Source organism: Amyelois transitella, chromosome 26 (genome assembly GCF_032362555.1).
Source record: "Amyelois transitella isolate CPQ chromosome 26, ilAmyTran1.1, whole genome shotgun sequence".
NCBI classification, from domain to species: Eukaryota; Metazoa; Arthropoda; class Insecta; order Lepidoptera; family Pyralidae; genus Amyelois; species Amyelois transitella.
The window spans coordinates 3,930,384-3,952,661 of NC_083529.1; the positions used below are offsets into that span (position 1 = coordinate 3,930,384).

Here is a 22,278-nt window from a genome sequence, read left to right on the forward strand (position 1 = left end):
AGCTGTAGACCGCTACTCCGCCAGTGTCAAAAGTACTCTTGTCCTTTTCCGTAACTCCTAACCGTATATATGTAGATTGTAGGTATATGTAAAATTTTATGCAAATTGGTTCATTACTTTAACTTTGGAGAGGTGACAAACAAACTTACTCTCGCATTTATTAAAATAAAAGGTAAATCATAATGGAATCATTGGGACGTGAAGCATAAGTACTGTTTGGCAAACTGCTGGACCAGTCAAAACTATTGCATCGATTACGTTATTGCGAAGAAATTTGATTTGAAATTAATTATCTACATTAAACTAAAAAAAATTAGAACCAAAATATTATCCTTAATACAAAATGGAATAGTATTTAAAAAGTATTTATTATTTTTATTATAGTATTATAATATTAAATATTTATTATAGTATTACACTACGATATAAAATCATTGCAAAAACAAATGAGCTCGCAAGCAACGCCTCTCCTTGTAGCGTCTTGTTTTGCGGCACTGGTGAATTTTATATCGGTGTTATTTTAAAATTGTAATATCTTCTAAGATGTTCATTAAATTTAAGTGATATCAAAGACAATTTTGTTCACAAATGAATACTCTTAATCAACAACACATTTTTTGGATAAAGATTAATATTATTACGTTGATACAAATCTTAACAAATAATGCATTAATTTCGACCAAATTTGATTACCATAAACTTGGTTCTAGTGAGTTAATCTTAAAAGATAGACATTATACTGTCGCGGACATTTTTAGATTATTTCAAGAGGAATAATTCTTTCATACATATATTTTTGGTATCTTAAACCATTTACGCAGCGCACGCAATAGAAGCCCTCAATGATGAATAATTTTCCCCGATTTTTTCACATTTTCCATTATTTCTTCGCTCCAAATAGTTGCAGCGTGATGTTATATGGCCTAAAGCCTTCCTAAATAAATGTTCTATTCAACAGAAAAATATTTTTTCAATTCGAACCAGTAGTTCCCGAGATTAGCGCGTTCCAACAAACTGTTCGGTCACCTTTATATTATTAGTACAGATAGACGATGGCTGTCTTCAATGATACCTTTACCATCCTCAAGGATTTACATTAGTAAAAAAAAAAGAAAATGACGGCGGGTTGACAGTTGACAATGATAAAAGTTCAGAATTTTTGTCAATTTTGATACATCAGCTGTCTGACACATTGACATTATTTTTTCATTCGTTTTTCATGATCTCTCTGGATTCTGTTTGTGCATTTATTCAATTTTACAATAGTTCTTTAGAAAACAATTAAAAAATCTGTATTGCAGTTTTTTAGAAAATTTTCAACATGGATTCTGATAACTTGACAAAACAGGTAAAACAGTAAAAACGTACAGTACGACACCTTGAAACTTAACGTGGGATTTTTAATAAATACTTTTGTTTATGTTTTCTTAGGCTGAAGAAATTGAAGCATTATCTTCTATATACGGCGATGACTGGACCACGGAAAGCGATATAACTAGATCTTTCTGTATTAAAGTGAAAGAGAATAAGAAGGAAGCACTTTTGTATGTAACAATGCCACCTGATTACCCTGGCCAATCGCCGCCTAAATATGAATTGTCGGCGCCCTGGATGGACAGAAAAAGTAAAGGGAATCTTCTTAAGGCCTTGGATGAAGTTTATTTGTAAGTAAATATGACAATAGTGTCTGTTTTTATTTTTCATTTAAAATCGAAGACTGTTTTTCAAGTTTACACTTTTTTCTAACTAATAAGTTAAAATAAAAATGAGCATTTTAATCTATTGAAATAATAATAATCGTTAAACATTATTTTACAATAATACCACTAAAGATCTACAACATCATCTCTGAAACAACCTTTTCGTGCATATTTATTATGATTCAATACAATATATTAATCTACATTATCTAAGATGATGCACTTAAAAATTATGTTTTAAACTAAGGTACGAGGTCATTCAAACATTTCAGAGAAAATGTAGGGGAGACTGTTATCTACCAGTGGGTAGAGAAGATAAGGGAAGTCTTAGAAACAATGAAATCCCCTGAGCCTGAAAAGAAGCCCAAGCCTGCAGTAGATCCTATTGATATTTCACAGGTAAAATGTTTTCGTAATTCTGTCTTGGTATTCCACACCATATGTATGCAATTTCACTCCCTAAGATCTTAATCCTGAGTCCACTCAACTACCTCTTGGCATTAGTCCCAGTTACACCCAGTACTCACCTCTTTGGGAGATGTGTCGGAAGTATGGTAAATTGTGTGTTAGACAAAGCATGCAATTTTGCATCTGACCCCCACAACATTGCAGGAGAACCTAACCCCTATTTGATTATGTAATTATATGTGTATTTCCTCACAATTCGTGAGGTTTGATCATATGTATAATTTGTCATTGCTTTTTCTTCATAGTTCCTGCCTATGAAAGTAGCTGTGATTTTTAACACCTTGTTTGTTTTGCAGTTAGAGATAAGCTGTCCTCCAATCACCCACGGAGAAGTCATAATAGACAGAAAGAGCTCCTTCCAAGGACATGCGGCTGAAGTGCACAGCGTAGAAGATGTAAAGTAAGTATCAAAGTTGCATACAGAGATCAAAATTCAATCCAAGTTTACAATAAAACATCCATTCTCCTCTTGGCTTTAGTCCCGGTTGCATCCTCGTCATTCAGCGGGGCTAGCACGGCACAAGTAACTATGTGAAATTGGATAGTGATGGTTTATGCTAGCTCTGCTGGAGAGGAGCCCATGGTATGCCTTTGAACATGGATCCTGATTGGGTGAATCAGGATTTTTGTTTTTATCTGAAGGTTGAAATAATTAGCATTAATGCAATATTTTTCCCAATTTCAGAGCGGTTCTAGCAAAGCTGAATCAAAACAAGAAGATAATGAACGCCACTCATAATATGTACGCATATAGAATAGAAAAAAGTACACCCAAAGGCACATCAATGATACAAGACTGTGATGATGATGGTGAAACTCACGCTGGGGGCCGTATGCTTCATCTGCTGCAAATACTTGATCAGAAGAATACTCTGGTTGTGGTGTCTAGATGGTAAATCAGTTCAAATATCACAACTCACAACAGGAAACATACATAATATAATAACATCTTGACAGTCTTGAAAAGAATGATAGGCAACATTCAGCTGTTTGGCTTAATAATAGAGTTTAGATTCAAATAGTAACAGGTTGCTAGCCCGTTGACTGAAAGAAGTATCCCAATGTTATAAGCCTAACCCTTAGTCCCCTTATTCCTTTTATATGTGTTTAGAGTACACATAAAGCTGCGCTCGTAAAACGAAGACTCCTGTAAATTTTGGGAAATCTTCTCTTTGTGCACTTTTACAACACAAAAAGAACTTAGCCAAAATTCAAATTCAAAATTTTTATTCATTATTATAGGATACTTCATATCGCTTAATAATTGTCAAAACGTATGGTTTAACAACATTGGTTGACTTCAAATAAATTACTTAAAACTAAATTTACTGTCGCTTCCAAGGCGTCAGTGCAGAAGAAGCGGTAACAAACTCTACTGCAGCATTTTCTTCTGTTGCTTTCAACTGTTGCTTTGATATGTCAGTCACCGACTTCGCCTTTCTTAACACAACTGATTCTTAAAGTAGCCACTTTTTTAATCAGCCCATCCACTGCTTATAAACAAATATATAATTTTATTCACAGGTACGGAGGAATACAACTAGGGCCAGACAGATTCCGACATATAAACAATGCTACGCGACAAGTCATACAGCAAGCTGGCTTGCTCAAGAAATGACCTTAGTCTTATATTATTTTAGGTTTCCCACATAAAGAGTTTGAAACTGTCCTCAAACGGTCTGTTACAGAATAGGTGACCAAATATTTTTTACGCTTCGGGCAGAACGTTTTATCAACAAAACAATGGACAGAATGGACTCTTCTATCGTTTGACAATGAAATTCCCAACCTCCCGAAGAAAAATAATGTTAATTATTCGTAGACATAACCGACTGTCAGAATAGTTTCAGACTCCCTTGTAAATAGTGTATATTAAAAATAAGTGATTTGTACATAGGTTTTCACTTGTTTTGTTGTTCAAAACATGTAACTTTCGAAGTAATGATAAGATATTGACATTTTTATGTAATTGACATCCATGGAATTTTTGTAACATTACCTGACCCCACAATGCCTATTTTATTCAATATTGAGCAAGTTTTGTCTTATTTTCTCACTGATTATGCCATTTTCACAATATTGTATTTTTGTCAAACCTGGGAATACGATCCCCGCAAGGACTTATTATATAAAACAGATACAATGCAATATCTGTCATAAGAGGGCTTGCATACAATCTCTGCCTACCCTTCTGAAAGTGGCGTGACTTTGTCCCTATATATAATAATGCAATTAATGTAATCACCACATAAAGTCCCCCTAATTTTCTGTGACTATGTATGCGCTAATCACGGAAAGATGTAAACGGATTTTGTTCCTGTTAAAAATGTTGGAAAGAGGTGTTCTCGAAGACGGGGCGGGTCGCTAGTATATGTATTTTTATTAGGCTATAGTGCCTTACATTATTAATGTATTTTATAGATCTGTATCTCAATTATAGGTAGGTCATTAAAAATCTCAAATACTATTGCAATTTTATACGGATTTCGTCATATTAAAAGGATATCAACGAAGTACTCTTTGAATGATGTTTTTATTTTCCTGGGCTACTGTACTTCCATTCTTAACGAGAAATTATCATAATAATAAAAATCTAAATTACGATATATATAATATACATCCTTATTTTTATTCATAGGTTCTATGCGCATTTCACTGATCATCTGTATTCACATTCAAATAAAAAATAAAACAAATTGTAGAAAGTTAAATAAACATATTTTATTTACACGATAAAACTGTATTTTAACTTTATCCTTATGTCATTTTCTGTTACTCTTAGTAGTGTTATCTGCAGTCTTTACTGTAATGCATTTCTTGTCCAAAAACTTGAGGAGGTCCTGTAAAATAAAAACATGGTTTTTACAAGTACATTTCTGAAGCAGCCGTCGAGCGTCAGGTGTCGAACGATAATGGCACAAGACTCGAAAAGCTACTTTTTCCTGAGGTTAACACTCAAACTAATGTAGGTACAAAGAATTTTTCAATTAGTCCACTGAATAGAATGAAAATAAATAAATACATATAGTCACGTCTATATCCCTTGCGGGTATAGATAAAGCAAACAGTCTTACAAATAGTGAAAGACAACCTTATGATGTTGAAATTAAAATAATGACAGGTTGCGAACCCATCGCAACCATAGCAAACCCAAGTTAATAAGCCTATTCCTTAGTCGCCTTTTACGACACTCATGGGAAAGATAAGTTCTATTCTAAAGTGCCGGAAACCACACGGTATCCATGTTATAATGGAAATACCTTTGCTTTTTCCCTTTTGAAAACCCAGTCATCTTCGGCATTATAAATCAGTTAATCATTTAACTTTTGAATTATATATAATGACATACCTTAGGATCGTATCTGTGCCCATCAGCAACCAAGTCCTTATGTATGACATCGATTTCAATAGGTTCGTATCGCAATATGGCTTCTTGCAAGCGCTGCCGGCGAGACACATAGTTGTGGAATGCTATGTGTAACGGGACACGACACGAATGCAACTGGAAGAAACAACAACATACATATGATTGCGTCTTTATTCCCTACGGGGTAGGCAGAACTGTCTCGCAAAGGCTGAAAGGCTCAGCTGCATGACTTAATAATGGATTTGAAATAGTGACAGCCCATCGGCTAATAAACTATTTCTACACTTTTAGCCCTGAGTCGATTTTTAAAACATCAATGGGAATGAGATTGAGTGATCCTATCCTATAGTGCCGTAAACCATACGGCATTACATGGACGAATAATAAACAAAAATATGAAATACCTTCGCTTTTTCTCTTTTCTGAAAAACCCAGTCTTCTTCGGCACATTCCATGTTCCTCACTTCAATATAATCATTAGTTACTTCGTAAATATTCTCTTTTACTTCATAATTCTCATTCCAATTCTTTATCGGTGATATTGATACTATTTTTCTTTTATTTGGTGAAGCCTGGTTTTTTACTATAATATTTTCTCTTGTTAGCGTATTAGTTATGGGTGATTTTCTAGGGGAATTAACCTGGGTAGTCTCAGTTTTGCGTTTTTTTGTAGGCGATTGTATCACTTCCGAAGTACACGGCTCAACTATTGGATGAGTTTGGTTGTATATATGAGTTAGTAATTGTATAGCTGAAATAAAATTAAAAATGAATAGATAAACATTATATTTTATTCTAAAACTAAGCCCAAGGGTGGGGTATATAAAATCAATTCAATAAATAACTGGTTATTTAATTATGAAAAATGAAAAAAAATCATAAATAGATTCGAATTAAGGCTTGAGCACACCTAAACCAGGTCAGCGGCAGTACAGTTTCAAAGCTGGCCCGCACCAAGTTATGATACAAGAAACTCTTCAAAGAAGTTCAAACATTACAAATTTTTGAAGCCTCGCTTCAAAACTGCGCTGCTTACCCGCGTTTGGTATGTAGAAAGCTTAGAAGAAGCAGAGCCGCAGCGGCGTAGCAGTAGTGCGCTAGTTTATGACACAAGCGGTCCCAGGTTAGAATTCCGGCCAGGGCATGATGAGAAACGAACTTTCTCCGATTAGCCTTGGTCTTGAATATTTATCTTTATAAGTATTTATTATAAAATATAGTATCGTTGAGTAGTATCTTGTAACACAACTTACTTCGCTGTTATCCCAATCTGGGTAATAAGTCCCATATATATTTGGGCTATCCCGGTTATCTTCTCCATGAGAAAAAGCTTGGGGAGAAATATCCAGGAGTAAAAAGTTACTCCTGGCATTAATTCAGGGTGCACTTTTTAATCATGATCCTGGATTGCATAAGTCAGGTTCTGAAGCCCATATGACTTCTACAACCTTTGCAAGGGAACCTAGACTATTTACTTGTCATGCCACATCATAAAACTTATTATGATTGATAAGAACTTTGGATATACCAAATACATACCTCTTTTCCTTTTGAGAGGTTTTAGTCCATATTTATCCAACTCCTTATTTCTATCTGGAGTTGACATAGAAGCATAATCGCTAATAGGAGTAACTTGATCTGTCTTCATTACATATTCATTATTACTAGGAGTTTTAACAATATCATACACATTATTTTTAATAGGCGACTCTTCTGTATAAGTTTCTATAGGAGTTTCATGATTTTTTAAATTGACTTCTTGTAAATTAAAAGGCTTATCAATATCATTTCTTACAGGTGAAAGCACGGAACTCAATGGTTCCTTAGACAGTTTCACATTAACTTCTGGTAAGAAACTTTCACTTCCAGTTTTGTTACCAAAACTTTCCATTTGGTAATTACTAATTCTTTTAGATACAGTATTGCTCTCAACAATAGATATACCACCAAAGCAATCTTCATATCTGCTTTGATGCATTGAATAGTCTAATTCATTATCAGATATTTCGAACACTTCAGCTTCATGACTTTTCTGGGATGTATACATTATTTCTGAATGTTGACTTAAACTTTTTGAATTAACATCAATAGATAAATCAATATTTGTCTCATTCATGCTAAAAGTTTTATGACTGAGTTCGTCATAATCTATAGAAACATCGTTTTTCTTACCAAGACTTTTGTTACATAATTCAACTTTGTCTGTATAAATATTGTCAATAGTAGCTTCGTTATATGCAACTGACTCTTGAGACAGTTCACTTTCAGATATAGATTTCTCAATCATATATTCTGGGCTTTGGGTCAAATCTATTTCTGGTTTATCGTTCATATCTAAATAATTAAGAGACTCATTATTTGTGCTGTAATTTGAAGATACGTTAGTCACTTGTTCTGGACTTTGAGTTAAATCAATTTCAGCTTCACAATTAATTTCTAATTCAGGTTTTTCATTTTGCTCAGGGCTATTTGAATGATTATACAGAAAGTCCTCAAAAAAACTATCATTTACTGAGTCTTCAACACTTTTGCTTTTTTTTGGAGATGTTCTAGCAGTTAAATCACATGTGAAGTCTTGATTCTCATGAATTTGAGAGATAGCTTCTTTTAAATCATCTGGTTGCGTCAGTGTTTCACTTCTATTTATTTTATTGTCATTTAAAATTACTGTTTCCTCTAAAGAGCCACCTCTTTTACCACTTACATGGACAAGAGGCAAAGTGTTATTAGAATTTGGAGACTGAGTTAAGTCAATACTTTCAATATTTTCTTTGGTATTAACTCGATTGTCTTGTATAATGTTTTCATCAGAATTTTGAGTTAGATCAACACTGCCTTCAATGTGTACAATTGGTTTTATTACACATTCAGTTAGTTCCATAAAATCATCAAATTTACTTTTAGAAACGTCTTTTCTTGTTGTACAACCAGAACTGGAATTTATTGTTTCTCCCACACATTCAGTCAACTCCATGACATCATTAGACTTTCTCCTGGTTATATCCCATTTTTGTGAAAACTGACTCAGACCAGATACTGTTGATTGTACTTTTTCTGTAGAAGTAAGTAATGTTGCACATTCATCAGAAGGTAATTTATTGTCACATTCTATTTGATAGTCATCTTTATTTACACCAGGTTCCATATCTTGGAAGGATGTAGGTTCATCATCAAACATGTCTGGGGACAAACTCCTTGCGATTGATGATACAGCTTGTTCTTTTGATTTATTTACTGTTAAATTATCACTATCATCAATAACTGCAACATCAATATCTTTGTTCTTTTGAGAATGATTTACTTTATTTCTTATCAATTTTTTTACATTTTTCAATGGCCCGCTGAGAAGTATATTTAATTCTTCTTGTGAACATAATATTTCACTTAGATCCATGGTAAAATCTTCCATAAGCTTTGGACTGACGGGGCGACCAGGTATTTCAGACCAGTTCTTTAAAAGACTGCCTTTATGTAATGATTTGTCAAATGATATACTTTCAATATAATACAAATTATTATCCCTTACAGTTTCATATGATACATTTGTTGTTAGATGAAAAAGTTTTGAATCAGAACTATTACATTCAGTTTTCTTTGTTGGAGAAAGAGGCTGACTGATATTTTGTAACAATACCTGAGAATATTTATTTGCAATATTCTGTTCTTTTTCTGAATCAGAAACTAAGAGCAATTTGAAGTTCTTCTTGAATCTTTTTACTTTTCTATTGGTATTTGAAATTTTTATTTCTGGCACTGTGAACCCGTATTCCTGTAATGTTGACCGGATTCTTGCTGTTCTCTCTTGTGAACTCAGTTGCGAATTTTGGGAATCGCAAGTAGACGGCTGAATAGATTTGGATAAGGCTATAGCTAACTGTAACTGTTCTGAGTCTACATCTATCCCAGATTGCTTGCACACACTGTCAAAATCTTCTGAATAAGTTACTAGTTCACTTTTTTTGGATTTCAATGCAGTTCTTATATCCTTTTGTCCTCGTGGCTTTTTCAAAGGCTTTTTAGTTTTTAGTTTTGAGTTTGAATTTTTAGGCGCAGCAAATTGTTTCTTCACTTGAAAATCTGATAAACTTTCGTCCATACCAGAATTACTGGAAAAATACTTGCTTGTGACCTTTTGTGTACTGGAATGATTGAATACAATAAAAACAATCATTAAATTTATTTATTTATTAATTTATTTACATTTTTATACAAAGAAACGATCTACATTACCTACTAGAATTATTTATGTTCATAATTTTTTATCTATCAGGGCGGTCAAATCTTTTACTCTCTTCAATTTCTTTCCTGATACTTTCAGCTGATGTAAAACGCATTCCACTGGCAATTATTCTTTTTCTTTCAACTTCTTGTATAGGATCCTCATATAAAACGGTAATAGCTGCCCGGAGGTTTTTGGTTGTAGGAATATAACTAAAAATAAAGATATAAAATTTTGATTTAGATAATAAGATAACCTTAAATTTTATGGAAAATACAAATGTAATACGTGACGGACTTACTGAAATATTAGACCGCTTATTATACCAAAAGATATAACACCTACTGCAAGATAATTCCTGAATTTTGCAGCAGGAGTTCCTAAAATACTTCTAGGTTTCCATTTGGAGGAATCAACACCGATGGCCATTTTTCTTGTTTTGAATTATAGAAATATGGTGAAAATGACATTGACAGTCGAATCGAGTAAAAGACAAGCACAAGGAACTACAGCCCAAGGGTTCGTGCAACGTGCCTCTGAATTCGTGCGACTTCAGTCGAGGGTCAAACCGTCTTTATTGAAGGAACAAAACAGTACAGCATGCTACCACGACTTCTGTCGACCCACAGATTGCCGACTCTACTACGATTACATTCCTAATTCTAGTAATATTATAAATAGGTAAATAACTATGTCTTTCTATTACGTTTTTACGGCTAAACTACTGAACCTATTATATTCCATATAGAGATAGAGGAGACCCTCAGGAAAAGCAAAGGCTGCTGTTTATTTAATTAAGTACAGAGCTTCGATGGAAAATCGAAAGAATTAGTCGAAGAGCAAAGCGCCAATTTACAGGGATGCACTCGTCTCCATTCACGAGGAAAGGCGAGGACATATAAGCGAATGTATCCTGTACATTCTCGTCTTCGCCATGATTAGTGGGCCATCATCGCCGATAATGTACAAGCGACCTTAAAATTAGCTTAACTGCTAAACTGCTTCTGCTTATTACATTTTTCGTTGTAAAAAGTTGCTAACAGATATGTGGCAAAATTTAAATTACTGATAATTTTAACTTTTTATTTATTTTACGTCATAGATTTTTAATGGACTTGATTAAAGAGCAACCTACCTACAACTTATTTCGTTTGGTACCTTGTTTTCCGACTCGCACGCCTGTTTCGTACATATACTTATCTGATTTGTAGAATAATAAACCATCGAAGTCCATCAGCTTAGAATGTTAAAATTCAAAGTACATAGTGTAAAAACGAAAGTATCTTAAATTAATTAAACTAATTTTGTGCTACAAATATGTCTAAATATAAATCTTACACTTATTTACAAAAATGCAAGTCCGGCAGATTCTTGAGTCTTGAGGCAACGTGCCCAAAAGTAGAGGTGTAAAAGTAACGAGAAAAAGCAAACCCGTATGTATTCGTTACTATTAAAATGAGTACTCGTTACTATCGTATCGTTACGTTACTCGTCACTTTTGATACCTCAGTATAACCCAACGAAACGAATCGATTCGTATTTTGTATAGTTTGATATGGGTGTCGAACTGCAAATGAAGTATTGAGTTAATAGTATTGACAGAATCTCTAAATTATAATGAAAAAGCAACACTGTCAAACTTATTTAATGACAAAAACATTTCGAGAACAAAAATCTTTTATTACATACATATCGTCACGTCTATATCTTGAAAAGACTGAATGGCCACGTTCAGCTATTTGGCTTAGTGATAGAATTGAGATTCAAACAGTGACAGGTTGCTAGCCCATCGCCTAAAAAGGAATCTCATATTTGTAAGCTTATCCCTAAGTCGCCTTTTACGACATCCATGAGAAAGAGATGAGTGGTCCTATTCTTTTTTGTAATGGTGCCGGGAACCACACGGCTCTTTTATTTTTAAACTGAAATTAGACATGTTAAAGAAAAACATATTCTAAACAACAGAATCTTTTGTTCTTAACCTGAATTTAGACATATAAAATAAAACCATATTTTAAACAACAGAATCTTCTGTTCTTGAACTAAAATTAGACGTATTAAATAAAACATAACGTTAAACAAATCAAAAACTATTTTTTAAGCTTCATCCCTAATTATAATATCGTTCCCTTAGCAACAATCATTAACAGTCATTGTTCTTTTGTATTTTGGTATTGTAACGAACGGTTTTGAATAAGCGTGCGCAATGTGCGCATGCGTAAAACCACAGATAAAGTTAAACAAACGTACGATTGGAAAACGTTTCATTCCAAGCAATGCTTGTATTTCACGCAGGTAATGTAATGGATCTGTTTGCCCGGTAGACCCTGCAGCTCTCCCTGTTCCCAAAAATGCCCCTTATTAGCGGCAGGAATAAATAAAATACGGAAGATTGCAAAATACGGTCTTTTCTTCCACTGACAAACAAGAACACACAAAAAAACACTATTCAAAAAATGACATAAAAAATAAAGAAATATTTCAAAAAACGTTCTTGGACATCCCCAACAGGTAAGTTAGTGCTCGTCAAGCATCCACTTACCTGCGTGAAATGAACCCATTAAACAATAAATGCGAGGAACGAAATACATAGATTCGAGAGTAACGTTCCGTTACTCGGTACCAGAGCGCACACCCTTTACTCAGTACCGAATACGAATACATACAGTTTGTTACAGCTCTATCCAAAAGGCAGCATTGCCACGTTGAATGGCAATGCTTATCTTTTGAGCGAAATAAAGACCAGCCCTCAGTTCCCATTTTGTGCTTAAATTAAATAAAAGTATTATAACATACGCCGTTAAAAAACGCCCACCAGCAAAGAATATATTCTTTAGACACTATATATTAATATCTGTGGTATATTTATTATAAATGCATGCTGGCAATTTAATTTAGTAATTTACTTTAGGGATGGCGATTCTTTCCAAAAAAGATCGATTTTTAAATCGATTCGAATCGAAGTCTAATAAATCGATATACAAAAAATCGAAATGAAAAGAATCGATTTTGAAAAAATCGATCTTTTTCCGAGTTGCTTATTGAGTCTATGTTTTTAATACAAATACAAACCCATTTACCAATCAAAGGGTTTTTACTACTAAATCAAAGTAACAGGTATTAAAAAAGATATTTATTTCAGTTAAAAATTTAGTTTACATTAAAAAGTTAGTTTATAGTTCCCAGTACTCAATATCCAAGCTTTTTAAGAATAATAATCTGTCTAGCCTGCTAGGATCCAAGCGATTACGCTCATCACTTGCGATGTTCAATACATACATTCAACCAATTGTAAATAATGTTATGTTCGTATCAAAACAGAAAAAATCGAATCTCGATTTCGAAGGTGAAATAGCGATTCAATGGATTGATTAAGAACGCAATATCGATTTTAAAAATCGATTTTTTTGGTCTACAAATCGATTCTTCGATTAATCGATCTCAGATCGCCATGCCTAACTAAACTAATTTAGTTGTCATCAAGTTTTCGTACACGTTAGACCTTTAAACTCTTCGGTCGATATTTCAAACGTTGGTATAACTAATTGTTAACAAATTAAGATGTCCACACAAGAGAGGCACGATGATCATTTGAAGGCGATGCCGTACGCCGAATACCAAAGTGCGTTAAAAATGAAAAAAGAACTTTGCGAGGCGATCGTTGAATTGACAAATTTGAGGTAGGTTTAATTTTTAAGTTACCTACATATTAAAGATTTATCGCGAGATAAATGGTTTATCATCAGCGTTACAGTCATTAACTTTTCTTGGTATTCTTATTATTTACGTGGTATTTTTCTTTGTTGAATCTTTCGTATTGACATACCGCCTTACCACGATTCAGGATTCGTAATTCTAGTAATGATGTACACGAAGCGATTCCCGTCCAAACTTTAAGACCCTAGAAAAGCCATAGGACTACAAGAAAGAAATGCATAGGTAGTCAATGGTAATCGGAAAAATGAATTATCAGCATGGTCAAAAATAATTGAGACTTACCCATGTTTCCTGCAATTTGTCTTCTGAAGTAGATCGGTAGGCCCCCACAAACCCAACTAGCTAACCTAACTAACACGTTAGGTTAGGTTAGGCTATGAACCACACAAAGCAAAGCGAGTGGAGCGATCAAACTCAGTCAAAAAAGGTAAGGCTAGGTTAGGTTTAGATAGGTGTTAAAGAAATTATTTTTTAAGGTCATATGAACTTTTTTTGTAAACCCCCTTAAATAAGGATTACGTAAAAGAAGTGACGATATCTCTGGAACTATTACCCACAGCGATAAAGTTCATATGACATATGATATGACACATATGAGGGCATAAAAAAAACCATTTTTTTTCTAAGTGTCATCTGGAGCTATTGTAGCAAAGGGTGCGCAGGACTTAGTCATATTTTTGAAGGTTGCGATGTCATGATGAGCCCCCATTTTTACATTGCTAATGCATAGACGTAGTTTTGGCTAGCAACGCAACATTTGTATGGGACACTTTTGTAAACCCCCCCATTCACCCCCTAAATAACGATTATGTAAAAGAAGTGACGATATAGCTGGAACTATGACCCAACTATGACCTGCAGCGAAAAAGTTCATATGACCTTAGGGGATGCTTTTGGTCGTATCTAAGCCTGGCATCATAAAAAATAGGGCTTAATAGGGCATAAAAAAATCGGCGAAATTTTTCTGTCCCAAAAAAATGCGCACCCTTTCGACACTCTGACTGCAGGTTTCCTCACAATCTTTTCCCTCACCATAAGAGCATTGGTTAGTATTTTAGCTAACGTACATGCCTTTGAAAATAGTAATTGGCACATGGCCAAGGCGGGATTTCAACTTGTGCCTTTTTGCGCATTACACATATTAACTGGACACCTATTACCAATTTACCCAAAACATTCTAACCTAATAATTTTAATATTTCAGGATCACATTTAATGATGTTCAACCACCAGGAGAGACCCTTATGAAAATGTTATATCGGCAAGGCTGCACAGTTAATCAATTTCGGCAACTACTTAGCGCTGCTGACAGCAAAGTAAACTCTGTAATATACTATCGTCCATTTGCAAAAATTGCCATACTAATAGCCAATGAAAAATATCAAAACTTGTCTAAACTGGCAACACCATCTATAGATTGCCACTCTCTGTCAGCGAATTTGAAAAATCTGGGTTTTACCATAATCATGATTAAGAATACCAGCAGTTCTTTGTTGCGAGTTATTTTGTCTAAGCTGTTCGAGTTGATACCTCCTGATTGTTATTGTGAGTATAAAAAAGACTTATGTTTTTTAATATCTATGACCTGTATGTTTATATGGTTTGAATGGTGCCATTTATAAAATTTTCAGTTTGTGATACTCCCAGAATATAGGCCACTCTGAGACTATGTACATATAATCAAACCATCTCTTATGAGCAGTTAGACACGAGCTTAGAGTCGGACAGTTTGTCAGAAAAAAAAATTTTCATCAGACCTGCTAAGTTATTAGTTATAATCCAATATTCCAAGCTGATATCCTATATATAATCTATCTGAAAAATCTAATTGCCAACATCCAAACAGTTGTAAATAAAAAAAAAAATGCTCTCCTTTCCAGGTTTTATATTTTATGCAGGGCACGGCTGTGAGCTGGTCCACGCCAGATTCATGTTGGGAACTGATTGTCCCGTAGAAAATATTACTTTGAAAGATTGTGTTACGGAACACTACCTGCTGCAGCAAGTACATAAATGCAAACCAGACATCTGCTTTTTAATTATGGACATGTGCAGACTCAATTTGGACAGGTATTTCTTTTTTATTAAGAACCTAAGTGTATTTGACCTCAATCTGATGGTAAGCAATATGGGGGTATAAGTAGAAATAATGCTTATTCACTCTTGCCTTAGAAACCCTCTTAACATTACTTGCTTATGCATGTGCATAGTTCATATGCATAAAGACAAATTTACTTAGTAGGTGTTCATGTTCATGGATATTTTTTATTTTCATTCTCAAAAGTTCTGCTTATGCTTGTTACTCGTGCCTATGTGTTATTGCTTTCTTGGATCCTTATTAGAGATAAAGAAGAGAAACGAACTTCTACTGGTGATGCTTGCTGGCGAACTGCAGATTATTTATGTTGATTAGGCTCCCACTCTCGCTTTATCTTTGAGGTTAAGGGTTACCAAACCCAGAAAGAAAAAGTAAGGTAGAAATTATTGTTTTTTGAGCATTCTATTCACTGGAAAATACTGTTATTCAAAATAATAACAAGACCACAAAAGCAATTACGGGCTAATAGACTAATAAAGTTCTTTAGGTGATGGGCTAGAAACCTGTTACTATTTAAATTTCAATTATATCATTAAAGCCAAACGGCTGAACATGGCCAATCAGTCTTTTCAAATCTGCTGGCTCAGTCCACCCCGCAATGGATAAAGACGTGATCGGTTATATGTATGAATGTATATTATTTTCAGGGCAACACACCCCAACCTATTCTCTTCAATTAGCTACATCGAACCTTTCATGGTGCCCAAGAACCTGCTGATAGCGTACTCCACTCAGTCATCGCAGGCTGCGTACGAGGTGCTACAAATAGAGTGCTCCACCACTATCAATGATACTTACGAGCTGGAGACAGGTGACTCGGGCAGGATAGTGCCTAGTGGCAGCCAGTATGTGAATGCACTTTGCACGAGACTTGCGGATAAAGTGGACCTTAGCACGTTGATTGATGGAGTTCATGGAGGTAGAGTATTAATCTTTAACACTAAGGTTTTCTATAGTATTTATTATAAAATATAGTATTGTTGGGTTAGTATCTCGAAACACACTCAAAATTACTTCGAGGCTATCTCAATCTGTGTAATCTGTGCCGTATATATATATATTTATTTGGCTGGAATTCATAAAATGGCAGTATTTATAAAAAACAATATTAGTTATAAAAATTAAAAATTATTTAAATTAATGATTACATGTTTAATTCCAGATGTAGAAAAGTCAATGAGGAGTCAGAAGCCCATAAAAGTGCAATGCGGTGTGGGGAAGCGTTCATTATATGATCCACCAACAGGTTAGTAATCATCTGTACCAATGACCTCCACTTATATAAACGCACTGGACTGATTGCTGTCATTATACTATTGTGCCGACTTGAGTCTCGCCATTTTGGCGCTGAAAGCAAATACGATTGTCCATGGAACTAAATTTCGTGATGTGTGTGTGTTAGCGAGTTTCACAAAACACATATTTCCTCGTGTTTATATAGCTCCATTTTCACAAATATTAAAAAAAAGTTAGATTCTCAGAAAACTTCGCCGATGCCACAATCTCTTACGGTAGACATTTACAATGACGACAAAATTAGTTTTCGGGAAAATCACAGTGCGATTGCGCACAAATCAACCTACCCAAATTCATTGCAAATTCGCCCTTATTGCTACAAAATTGTAAATTTCGATGGGTTAGTAACACATGTAACAGAAGGATGATTTTTTCAGCAAGAATATAGCATTGCTGTAGAAAGAAGTTTTTATTATTTGATATGATTTGTAAAATATTCTCTTTTGAAATTGTAAATAGTATGTTCCACTTATTATTATCATTAAGATGATTATATTTTTTGTTTTCAGGTGATTCTCAAGAACTCTTAGATAAATTGAAAGAGTTCACCAAACAATATGATGAATACTGTTCTGCGTTCTAGTTTTAAAGCTACTTACCTAAATAATCATAAATTAGATAGTTTTAATTTTAAGGTGCTAATTTGTGATACTTATAATGACAATAATAAGATTTAAATTTATAATTTTAATTATTAATAACATTTAGATTTCTTATGATTCTTTTCTTATAATGACAATAATAAGATTTTAATTTATAATTTTAATTATTAATAACATTTAGATTTCTTATGATTCTTTTACAGTCCAAATTAATTAAATTCGTTTGAAGCATCCTAACAGTTTCTTGAATAAATTTTGAATTTGTTTGATTAGGAAAAATCTTCTAGCGATATCTAACAATGAATTTTTATGATATTAGTAAATTGTTTTCTTTTTAATTTATTTCAAATATCTCTGTGTGTCTGTCATCTTTATGTGTTGGGATGCATTCCGATATATTTCTTTTTTTCAAATAAGTAGATATTCCTATTATTGTTATTTTTATATGTTGACTTTTGAACAAAGTATTTTTGCAAAGACTGATATGATTAAATAAAATGAAATTTGAACATTAAAATTGGATTTTATTCATAAAACTCTTCACTATGACTTGTTACAAACTTAAAAGAGGGCCTTAATGATCATGGCAGGTGATATATATCACGATAATTAAAATCATGGAGAAACTGGAGAGAATGCAAGGCCACAGCGCTCAACAAAAAAAAGATCTGTTAAAAGATAATCTCTACTATTTACAGAAGTCTTGTAAAAATCGTCGACTTTAGTATAAACAATGTTTAATGCTCCATGATAATACATTGGTGATGTCAATATATACATCCCCTTTCTGAATAGATTAACTTTAAACGAAAACAATGCCTGTCTTATATTCTTTATTTTTACTTTTTGATTAACCTCGACGTCAGAGGCAGTTTACAACAATATGGGCCGTCAAAAAATCTAAATCACCCAGCAGGTTTGGATTCTTGAAAAATAAATTTCTCCATGGTAAAACACTATTATGGGACATTATTACATAATTTTGTTTTTTGCACTGTTATTTAATTAATATTAAAATCTATTGTCCAATCCATACAAATTAAAAAGAACGCCCTAAATAGTACTGGCCAAATAAAACGAAAAAAATAAAACCAATGATCGTAACAATTACATGGCAACTCTATGGGTCAGTCGTGTGTGCAAGCAGTCTTGATCTATTTTCTACCGGCGCCAAGACTATGTGGTTGGAAGTGATTGACTATATTCACCCACCAACTGTCTTCAACACCTTTTGTGAATTCTCTGATGAATCTGTAGTTTAAGATGAAGATTTTGTCTTGATATTCTGGCTGCACACTGGAAAAGAACACAAGATTTTTCTTTTTAAAACTCAATTATTACTCAACATCATCGTGGCGTTAGTTATTGTGATATTGCATAGTCACTTTTTCGGAGACAAGCCTGGGGTGGGCCTTTTGAAAATGATCCTCTATTGAGTAAATCATGTTTTTACGAGTGTCGTGTGGTTCCCGGCACCAATAGAAAAAAGATTAGGGCCGCTCCACCTCTTTTCCATGGATGAAAATAAAAGGCGACTACGGGATAGGTTTATAAACTTGGGATTCTTTTAGGCGACGGGCTAGCAACCTGTTACTATTTGAATCTTAATTTTATCATTAAGCCTAACAGCTGAACGTCGGCCGGTCAGTCTTTCAAGACTGGCTCTGTCTATCCCCCCAAGGGATATAAACGCGATAATATGTATGTATGTATGTTTACACGAAGCAACTACCGTCTTCCCAACCTTTGCAGGGTAACCTAACACATAACGAATCATAGTAAAAGTTGCACTAGATAAATGTGCCTTTCCCTCAGTCGCCTCAGACACAGACAGTAGGTGCTATGGCACGTGCAATGCGTTATAGCGCGAAAATCTAGTGCTGTTTTGCTTTTTATTATAATAGATTTTCGCGTGATTGTGTATGTAAAGATTTAACACGAAATGATTCAGAAACCGATTCGAACAAGTCAAGAACAAATATATATATATGTATATCGCCTTCGGACAATTGAAATTATTTCACTTGTTCGAATCGGTTTCTGAATCATTTCGTGTTAAATATATATATATACATATGTACTACAGCCGAAGGCGCGTCACTAGTTAAAAGTGTAATCCATTGCACCATAAGAGTAAAACAAACAAAACAGCACAAAAGAGACCTTTATGTATAAGTTTGTATGTCTACTAATACATAATAAATGTTTGCAACATCTGAAAGGGTAAATATGAAGATCTGGTATACATATTTTAAGACCTTGTTGTACCTACTCATATTATGCAATTAAAAGTTTGAATTTGAATTTATGGTACAAAGGCGGAAATTATCGTTAATGCGCAATCATCCACACTTACCCCAGCGAAACCGGCGGCAGATCACCCGTCTCCTGCATTTGTTTGAGCCCCCTCAACACGTGATAGCACATTGTGATCTCCACCCAACGTTTGTCGGATTCATCGAACATTACTCCCACCTGTAAAATCCATATTTTAAATTGTTTTCTATCCTTTTTTTATGAGTTTAGTGAAAGTGTAATAACAGGCAGAATTTCGCATTAATAATATTAGCGTGAAAGTGTGGATTCAAAATATTCCTACATTGCAGAGTTAAAAAAGGTGACCCAATCTTACTGGTCAATGAAAAGATCAATCCAAGTGGCTGCTGGTAGCCGTGTGGGAATAAGTAGTCATCACGTATTATGAGTGACATAGTGTAAAAAATAAAATGGGCACAATTATAATATTAAGTGCTGCACACGGCACTTTAGAATGGAACCCATATTCTTCCCATTGATGACGTAAAAGGCGACTAAGGGATACGCTTAAAAATTCGTGGCTATTCAGTCTTTTTAAGACTGTTTGCTCTGTCTACTTCACAACCTATATAGATGTAACAATATGTATGTATAATATTAAAGTGATTTCATGATTGAAAGATAATAAGTTACATCAGATTTCAGTTACAATCAGTGGTCTAAAAATACTGTGTTTGTTAGCTGAAGTAACAATGATAATATTGAAGGTCAAGTCATTGAACTGATAGGTACTTTAGCAACCTTTCTGTTAAGATGTTGTAATAGATAGCACAGATTCTACACCAATTTTTTCACTTTTTCTATAACTAGGGCTCTAACTAGGACTAGGAATAAAAATTAAATTGTTGCTGTGGGTTGAGTAAGGAAAAATTGTGGTCTGATAACCAAAATGGATCCACTCATTATTATAATTACTTTTATAGTCTTATAGCAACTTGCAACAAAATTATGTAAAGAAAAGAACGAATTACAAAATAAATATATATTGGATGCTATTTATACAATATACTAACATAGAAAATAATCAAATGACAAAATGTGAAAAGAAACAAAAAACTATCAAACAAAAACGCAACTAAATTCATAGAAGACTCCGCAATTTCAAATTGCAGGGTTAAAAAATCTTTAAATATTAATTATTATACAAATTTTATATTTAACCTAATACCCGCTACAGTCTGATCTACTCTGAAATATTTTCTATTTTGTTTTGAACCTAAACTGGGGATCAGAATGGAATTGAAATCAATTAACATAAAACAGATCCACTAGGGTTAATTTGGTGAACGGCCCGAAATAACTTAAATATGTATTATGTAATAACTGCCACAATAAGCTGCACCTTGAAATCCATTATCAATCAAAACAATGGTTGCCTGTTAGACTAGACAGACAACACTAGTTGCACATTCATAACATAAAATGAATAAAAAAATTGTGCCTTTTATCACATTTTACCTGATAAGGAAATGCATAAAAGATGTCATCTTTCTCCACAGCAAGAAGCTGCCTCTGTGAGACCGATAGCTTCGACACAGCTGTCTTCAATGCGGCAATGGCATCCTTCTCCACCAGGCCTTCCAATGCCTTGAAATCACTCCGTTGTAATGCATCTGAAACAACCTAATTGAGAGTTTGTGATCTTGTCAAGTTTCTTTCTAATCTAGTTATAGATATGCTGGTAGCCGATAAAAATGCAAAAATTAAAACATGATATAATATTCTAAGCAATGAAGAAAATTTATTTTTACTTAAAGACAATGTTAAGAAAGCATTAAAATTATATAACTAGGTGCTAGAACATAATATAAATAACAATGCATATTTTTATATAAACTTTTGCTCAATTTTCAAGAGTTTTAGGTTTATAATTGGGTATTCAGATAAGCATCTCTGTTTATCTGAACTCAAATTCAATTTTAATTCAAGACTCTTCTGATACATTTTTTGCAGATTGTGTACTTTAAGGGTACTTTTAAAAATATGTATATTGATTTTAAAAAGTATTTCAGTTTAACATTGATTGTGGGAAATAAATATAAGGCTAAAACAAACCTGAACAGCGTGCTTAGATGCTTCTATGAATTCGGCGAGGCTGAATTCTGGTTCAAAGTAAGGGCGAATAATAAAATTTGCAAACATCCAGTTTTTTATGAATTTCACCAATGAAGGCCAAACCACTGGTGGAAATTCCATAAGTTGAGGCAGTTTCCTCGTTTCTGTTGGTTCTTGGCAATAATTTCTGAATTGTGTAACATTGTAAGTTGAGGTTACGGGAAGTTGTTTTGGTAAACATTTGTACGCATTTCTTTCACATAGCCTAAAAGTTTGCCTTGTAAGGGCTTGCCTTAAAACTAAACTCATAATTCACTATTAGTTTTTATGAAATTATAAACTAATTTTATAGAAAATAAAAGCAAAACATGAGTTTACAACTTTCAATTTTTGTACATAAATATTAGCACGTTTTTAATAACCAAAATTTTATTTACTGG

At 33.7% G+C, this 22,278-nt stretch overlaps 6 protein-coding genes across 6 annotated transcripts in view; 2 read left to right on the plus strand and 4 right to left on the minus strand.

Annotated features, from left to right (window-relative positions):
• The window catches only part of LOC106131958 (chitin deacetylase 8), a 235,805-nt gene that overhangs the window by 133,549 nt on the left and 79,978 nt on the right, over window positions 1-22,278 (minus strand). The gene's annotated exons all lie outside the window — the stretch shown is intronic.
• On the plus strand, window positions 1,210-4,615 carry LOC106132019 (protein IMPACT). Its single transcript, XM_013331317.2, has 6 exons — window positions 1,210-1,348; window positions 1,432-1,664; window positions 1,973-2,099; window positions 2,465-2,568; window positions 2,854-3,060; window positions 3,693-4,615. The coding sequence occupies exons 1-6, from the start codon at window positions 1,322-1,324 to the stop codon at window positions 3,784-3,786; spliced, it is 792 nt and encodes a 263-aa protein (XP_013186771.1). The 5' UTR covers window positions 1,210-1,321; the 3' UTR covers window positions 3,787-4,615.
• LOC106132018 (structure-specific endonuclease subunit SLX4) lies at window positions 4,796-9,905 on the minus strand. The gene is made up of 5 exons (XM_013331316.2): window positions 9,766-9,905; window positions 7,075-9,674; window positions 5,940-6,286; window positions 5,518-5,670; window positions 4,796-5,008 (listed from the first exon to the last, which is right to left on the minus strand). The coding sequence occupies exons 1-5, from the start codon at window positions 9,786-9,788 to the stop codon at window positions 4,931-4,933; spliced, it is 3,201 nt and encodes a 1,066-aa protein (XP_013186770.1). The 5' UTR covers window positions 9,789-9,905; the 3' UTR covers window positions 4,796-4,930.
• Window positions 9,706-10,220, minus strand: LOC132903438 (uncharacterized). Its single transcript, XM_060951787.1, has 2 exons — window positions 10,056-10,220; window positions 9,706-9,966 (listed from the first exon to the last, which is right to left on the minus strand). Exons 1-2 carry the CDS (start codon window positions 10,181-10,183, stop codon window positions 9,795-9,797), a joined length of 300 nt encoding a protein of 99 aa, XP_060807770.1. The 5' UTR covers window positions 10,184-10,220; the 3' UTR covers window positions 9,706-9,794.
• Window positions 13,240-17,960, plus strand: LOC106131966 (uncharacterized). Its single transcript, XM_013331247.2, has 6 exons — window positions 13,240-13,434; window positions 14,676-15,016; window positions 15,352-15,541; window positions 16,217-16,488; window positions 16,732-16,815; window positions 17,375-17,960. Exons 1-6 carry the CDS (start codon window positions 13,316-13,318, stop codon window positions 17,446-17,448), a joined length of 1,080 nt encoding a protein of 359 aa, XP_013186701.1. The 5' UTR covers window positions 13,240-13,315; the 3' UTR covers window positions 17,449-17,960.
• On the minus strand, window positions 17,971-22,261 carry LOC106131963 (uncharacterized). The gene is made up of 4 exons (XM_013331244.2): window positions 21,839-22,261; window positions 21,242-21,406; window positions 19,824-19,942; window positions 17,971-18,763 (listed from the first exon to the last, which is right to left on the minus strand). Exons 1-4 carry the CDS (start codon window positions 22,145-22,147, stop codon window positions 18,622-18,624), a joined length of 735 nt encoding a protein of 244 aa, XP_013186698.1. The 5' UTR covers window positions 22,148-22,261; the 3' UTR covers window positions 17,971-18,621.